General features: G+C 42.8%; 2 protein-coding genes across 2 annotated transcripts; one reads left to right on the top strand and one right to left on the bottom strand.

The window, feature by feature from the left end:
• Positions 1–1,560, top strand: lim2.5 (lens intrinsic membrane protein 2.5; the record flags this gene model as incomplete). Its single annotated transcript, XM_080540042.1, has 4 exons — positions 1–175; positions 444–593; positions 1,083–1,217; positions 1,499–1,560. 4 exons carry the CDS (start codon positions 1–3, stop codon positions 1,558–1,560), a joined length of 522 nt encoding a protein of 173 aa, XP_080396168.1.
• A 3,026-nt stretch (positions 1,561–4,586) lies between these two features.
• On the bottom strand, positions 4,587–6,175 carry LOC308166207 (free fatty acid receptor 3; the record flags this gene model as incomplete). The annotated part of the gene is made up of 2 exons (XM_080540471.1): positions 6,088–6,175; positions 4,587–5,496 (listed from the first exon to the last, which is right to left on the bottom strand). Exons 1-2 carry the CDS (start codon positions 6,144–6,146, stop codon positions 4,587–4,589), a joined length of 969 nt encoding a protein of 322 aa, XP_080396597.1. The 5' UTR covers positions 6,147–6,175.
• Between the last annotated feature and the right edge of the window lie 401 nt (positions 6,176–6,576).

Below are 6,576 nucleotides of genomic sequence, written 5' to 3'. Positions count from 1 at the left end.
ATGTACAGCTTCATGGGAGGCGGCCTGTTCTGTGCCATCGTGGGGAACATCCTCCTGGTGGTCTCCACGGCAACAGACTACTGGATGCAATACCGTCTGTCTGGCAGCTTCGCCCACCAGGGCCTGTGGAGGTACTGCATGTCGGGCAAATGCTACATGCAGACGGACAGCATCGGTGAGTGGGGGACCTGTGGGGACCGAGAGGGACCATGAGCGTATGCAGTACATCTGGAATGGAATAGGACTAATGCACTTATGACCAGGGAATATTCATTCTCATATTTAATCTACACAAATGTTTCATTGAAATGCTTTTGGGTCAATTTTGAGCTCCATGATAAGTTAGTCAACATATCAGTGGGTGATAACTATTTGGAATGGTGTCTTCTTCACTCTCCCTTCCCCTCTCCATCTCATCTCTCCCTCCCTCCCTCCCTCCGTAGCCTACTGGAATGCCACCCGAGCCTTCATGATCCTCTCGGCCATGTCGTGCTTTGCCGGTATCATAGCCGGGATCCTCTCCTTTGCCCACTTCTCTGCCTTCGAGAGGTTCAACCGGTCCTTCGCTGCAGGGATCATGTTCTTTGTCTCCAGTGAGTCAAGACCAAGACACAGCACACTGTCTACTACAACACAAATACATGTTTTTACATTTACATTTTTGGCATTTAGCAGACGCCTTATTCCAAAGCGACTTACAGTCAATACATTTGACTAAGCAAGTGAATCATCAATCCACCAGTCGTAGCAGGAAGAGTAATCCAGCTCAGGCCCGGGGCCATTGATAGAAGGAAAAACCTTCACCTTCTTCTAACCTTTAAAAAAAAAAACACACACTGGAGAAACAGAGAAACAGTACATGGGGGGCAAATAGAAGTTTTTAGGGGACATAGTAGAGGGGAAAAGCGGGTGTCTTCAGGAGACGCAGTGCTGGGGGGGCAAATCAACACAAACATGTAGACTCAAAACAAAGTCCTGCAAGATGGACAAAACAAAGGGCACAACCCCTTATGTTACCCTCTGCTAAATGTATTCTGACTAATCCTAAACGTGATGTTATGTGCTCTGTCTTTTTCTGCCAGCGCTCTTTGTTCTGCTTGCAATGGCCATTTACACCGGGGTGACGGTGAACTTCCTGGGGAAGCGCTTCGGTGACTGGCGCTTCTCCTGGTCCTACATACTGGGCTGGGTGGCGCTGCTCATGACCTTCTTCGCAGGTAAACCAGAAGGACAGAACCAGGACGTGATGTAACCATGGTGACCATGTGGTCTTTATGCTTGTGGAACTAAGGAGAATATCCAGACTAGCTACACTGCTATTTACTATGTGCAGAGAACAACATATTGATACTAAAACCTCAGACCAGATTCTGTCCAGCCAGCCATAAGGATAGCATAGCAGAACCACTCAAATGATCCATTTGGCTCCATTGTTTTTATCCAAAGGTAAACGAAAGACAACGCACCTCTTCAATTGAATTTCATTTTGTTTTTGCAGGTATATTTTACATGTGTGCCTACAGAATGCATGAGTGCAGGAGAGTTGCTGGCCCACGCTAAAAGAGAGATGCGAAGACTGGGGCGTTTTCATCCCCAGCAAGTCCAACATGACGGGAGAATCAAGCTCACAATGGGATACCTGTTAACTAAATGAAAGATTGAGAACGAAACATAAATAAAGAATGATATGTTCTGCATTAGACTTTTTTGAATACTCTACGTACAGTTGAGGAGGAACACTCCTTTCTCCCTAATACATTCGGTTGGGTATCGAACTCCAAAATTCAGGGAGACATGAAGACATGTAGACATGTAATGAACAATGATCAATAATACGTTTTAATACAATCTTGCAGGAGTACAATAGTGAGAGAAGCCTCCTATACCTTCCATTCCATAGCATGGCCAGGGTTAGGTCCATACAGGTCTCTTATTGGTCTATCTTCCAGTTTCCAAACATTCCGATCCTATGACTTAACAGGAAGGTGCCCATCCCTTCATATCCCCCCAGCACCCAACCACACGTGAATGTCTCGCAGACTAACCTTGATTGTACATACATATTACTTACCTATAGTTATGAGATGATAGCATCTTTGTGAAAATGATTAATAAATGCAATTATAGTTATACACAATGATTTGACTTCCACACAGTAGCGTCTGCACCAGTGGCGGCTGGTGCCCCAGCGCCCTCTATCGGCCAGCCGCCACTGCTGCACACACGATGGAGTGGAAGGAACGGAGAGGAAAAGAACGAGGTGCTGATATGTTAGGCAGTGATCTTTATTGGTCCCAAAGAAATGGATGTAATTCAGGAACATGATGATGACGTTTCCTAGCTGGAATAGCACATTAAACGCTTTTGGTAAGCATAAAAGCATTTCTCACACATTTATTACATTCACAGTACAATTATACAATTAATTATGCAATGCTCGTAAGATTGACAGTTTCATATGTCAGTGGATTTTCCTGATTGACATTTGGGTATTCATATCATAGTCTGCACAACAACGGTTTTCCATAATGTCTTCATTCAAATTGTTACATAGAATATAAAATATGGAATATATGAAGTTCTTACTGTTGTGAATGGAATATTATGGAGTGTATTCATGACTTGCACCTGAGTCACTGTTCTGGCTGCCATATTGACGCCTGAATTGTCCACTCGCAACCCTATTCTAAAGTGGTGACTCGAGTGGACAGACTTCTGGAGAATCAACTTAAAATCTTAATGAAACCAGATCTACATGGTTAGGGTTAGGGCCTTTCTAAGGAAACTCTTTTGGGGCAAGGAAGTTCAACTAACCTTAAGTTCGGAGTCAGCTGAGTTAATGTTTTCAAAGCATTTTCAGTTTCTTACATTTTTGTCATCAATTTTCCTTCAGAGCTAGGTACATCTGTTGTTGAAGTTGATTGAGCTATGTAGGGAACTATTTAAGATAATACATTTTCTTGATATTGATGCAAATATTGTCCATGGACTTTGAGTCCAAACTGATTCTTCGATTTGTGTCAGTCATGGCTCCTTTTTTGCTATATCAGAAACAAGGCATCAGATTTGAGCGTCTGAAGATTGTATTTGAACTGTACATGGTTCCTGACAATTAAATGTCATAAAATTAAATAAAACAAACCGTAAAAGGACACTCAGAAATATGTTAATGAGACACCAACACAATATTTAACAAATGAATAAGTTGCCACAATATTAAGGTTCTCAAATATCAGGGGCCTCATTTACAGAAAGTACTTTGGATCAAATTTGATCTTACCCGTGTCGTACGTAGAAAACCACGTCAACGTAGTGATTTATACAATTTCAACGTGAGTCAATTTGACCGTGGAAACGATCGTAGCTCTACGTCGAGTATTGACCTTGCGTACGTACATTACCTACTGGTTATGCGGAGTTATTACAGGCATGTGAGCCGCACTGCCTAGTGTAATTCATGCAAGTGGCTCGTAATAAAATTAACGATGTTGTTATCAGCCGAGAAAATGAGTTTAATTCAAGATTTAAAAGGAACTGATGTTTATGATTGTATTTCAGTCTTCCTTTCTATCCCTCCGGAGCTGTCTATCTCCCCTTCAACATGCATAGTGCGTTCCACAACGGACCTTGCCCGGCCACGCGCTCAATTATACTGGAGTTTTTGATTGATTGATTGATTGAAAACTTTATTAGAAGATTTGCAGAAGTAGGTACATGAAAGTACATATTACATACAAGGTCAACTAACAGGATAAAAACCCAAGAAAGCCACTGGCTTATTTCAATTGGGGTCCTTGATTCTCAATTCATCGTTACATGTAAGACCGACAAAAAAACTAGTACTATCTACAAGATAATACAGACAAATAACTAGTAACTAGTACTATCTACAAGATAGTTTCTCCGGTGTCTGGGAGTTCGCAAAGGGAGTTCGCATCCATGTTTTCAATGTCACCTGATAAGAATAAGACCATTATATTATTACAGTATAGGCCTAAGCAGCACTCGAGTTGAGGAAATAAAAACAGTCAAAATCGTCCCCCTTCTAAAACAGCCATCCCCTCTTTCCATACTTAATGTCATTTTATCAATGAACGTGGTATTACTGCTATTTGAAGGTGTCCTCATATGATAAAATTGTCCTCATATGATAAAATCCACCACCTCCCCTGATTTTCTTTTACAACTTGAGTAGCCTACTGAGTATAAGCATTTGCCTGGTTAGTTGTCATGATCAAACGTTACAAATGCAACTTACCGAGAAGCCACCCTTCTCTGCCCTCTCCCGCTTCCAGACGAACACCTACCCTATATTATAGCACTTAGCTTAATTCAGCCGCTATAATTGAGCCTCTATCACAGGGCGTTAATACAAACCTCATTCACCTGCGTTCATTTGACCTGCGTTGGTATTTATAGAAGGAAGCATGTACACAATTTTAAACAAGCGCAGCCCGTTTTATAAATAATGGTTACGTCAGTTTAGAAAAATGTGCTTAAGTGAAAGTCAAAGATGACGTTCAAGTACTTTTTTACCCCTGCAAAGGAAACTCTCAAGTTCAAGTGCATCCAACATATATCTTTTTTTAAATTCCGCCATCCCTTGGGAATGCAAAGGAACATCCAATTAACTTTAAAACAGTTTTCTTAGTCGTCACACGGAAGGTGGAGGAGGAGAAGGAGTAGATGATGGGGTCCAGGCAGGTGTTGAGGGCGCTGAGCAGGAGGGTGTAGTATCTCCAATGGGGGCTGGAGCCCTGGAAGTAGCCCATCACATGGGAGGAGTTATAGGGTATCACACACACCAGGAACACCAACATGGTGCCCAGCGCCATCCCCATGGCCTTACGCTTCTTCTCCCAGCTGTGTGGGAGTGTAAAGAGGATCCAGATGCAGTTCACATAGCAAAACAAGCAAACCAGGAGAGGCAAAATGCAGAGGACAAAGAAAAACTCCAACCGCGCTGGGAGGATGATGGCCCGTTGTGCTTTGGTGAAGTTCTCGTAACAGACAGACGTGTCGTTGTTAGAGATTGTGGGATGGTGCAAGATGTAGAAGACCACAGTGCAGTGCGCTATGGAGATGAACCATATGACGGCACTAGCCACTACGGCATGGATGGCCTTGTGATGCTGGCGGTAGGGGATAGGGAAGGCCAGACCGATGTATCGCACCACGCTGACCGCCATCAGGAGGAGAGAGCTGGTGTAGATGGTAGAGAAGAAGATGAAGCTGGTGAGGGAGCAGAGGATGCTGGGTAGTTTCCACAGCATGCCGGACGCAGCCTCGTGCATCTTGAAGGGGAGGAAGGTGAGGAAGAGGAGGTCCGACACGGTCAAGTTGAGCAGAAGGATGTCTGTGGGAGTGGGCTTGTTGTGGATCTTGATGCTGAAGACGTAGAGCGCCAGGACGTTGTTGGGCACGCCAAACAGGAAGGTGAGGATGTAGACAGACAGAAGCACCTCGCTCATCACTGTGACGTCTGGCATCATGGCTCTGTGGAGAGGAAGCAGATAAGACTAAATTAACACAAAAGGGTTCACAGGCAGCACTCGAGTTGAGGGGGGATGGCATCTAAAACTGCCGTCCCCCCTTTCCATCCCTTATGTCATTTTATCAATGAGCGTGGTATTACTGCTATTTCAACATTTAGTTTTGTGCATATTGAGATACTGTGGTCGAGGGGGAACGCACACATGCAATGACATTTTTATCAGGTCACTGACACTGAAGTCACTGACACTGTGGGGATGCTAAAATTGTCCCCATATTATGATAAAATCCACCATCCCCCCTGATTCTCTTTTACAACTTGAGTCCTGAATAACACAGAAGGGTTCACAGGGGTTCAAATGAACAGACATGTGTTGTTTTGAACAAGACCTTTCAAGATCTCAAATATCTCAAATATCTCTATATCAACATCTCTCCATATAATGAATGCAACTTATATATGCATGTCTTCCCCATACATTTATAGATATAAAACATTGACATTAGGATAGTAAGAACTGTATTGCACATGATCATACCTAACCTAACCTAACCTAACCTAACCTAACCTAACCTAACCTAACCTAACCTTACCTGGTTACAGATGAGGATCTTTTAAAATCCCAACCAAGCCTCCAAAGCAAGTTATGCATCAGCCATGTAAGGACGTCTGGTCCAGCCGACCCCAAGATCATTATGTGGTCCAGCAGCTAAAGCACACAATGATCTTCCCACACGACGGGGGGCAGGTTGCTGCTGTTGCTATTTTTGTTGTTGCTAGGGATGCCAGTTACTATACCGTTTTGTGTTTTAAATGGTCACTAAGTTGCTAGTTTATTTTAAACATCATTTTAAATGAAAATGGCTCATACAGTTACAGTATAATACAAAAATTGCTTGAGAAAAACACTGAGAAAAGTTGTTTATTGCATTCTTTATATAACCTTTATTTAGACAGTTTATCACATCATCATTTATCATTGATCACATTGATAAGGTCTCTTTCCCAAGGGAACCCTGCAGATACACAATTAATAATGATCCATCATACACAGTTACGACAGTATTAGGTCTAGCTGCCCT

This window comes from Nansenia antarctica, assembly GCF_963989245.1.
Source record: "Nansenia antarctica genome assembly, chromosome: 10".
Taxonomy (NCBI): Eukaryota; Metazoa; Chordata; class Actinopteri; order Argentiniformes; family Microstomatidae; genus Nansenia; species Nansenia antarctica.
This window is presented reverse-complemented; position numbering and strand designations above follow the sequence as displayed.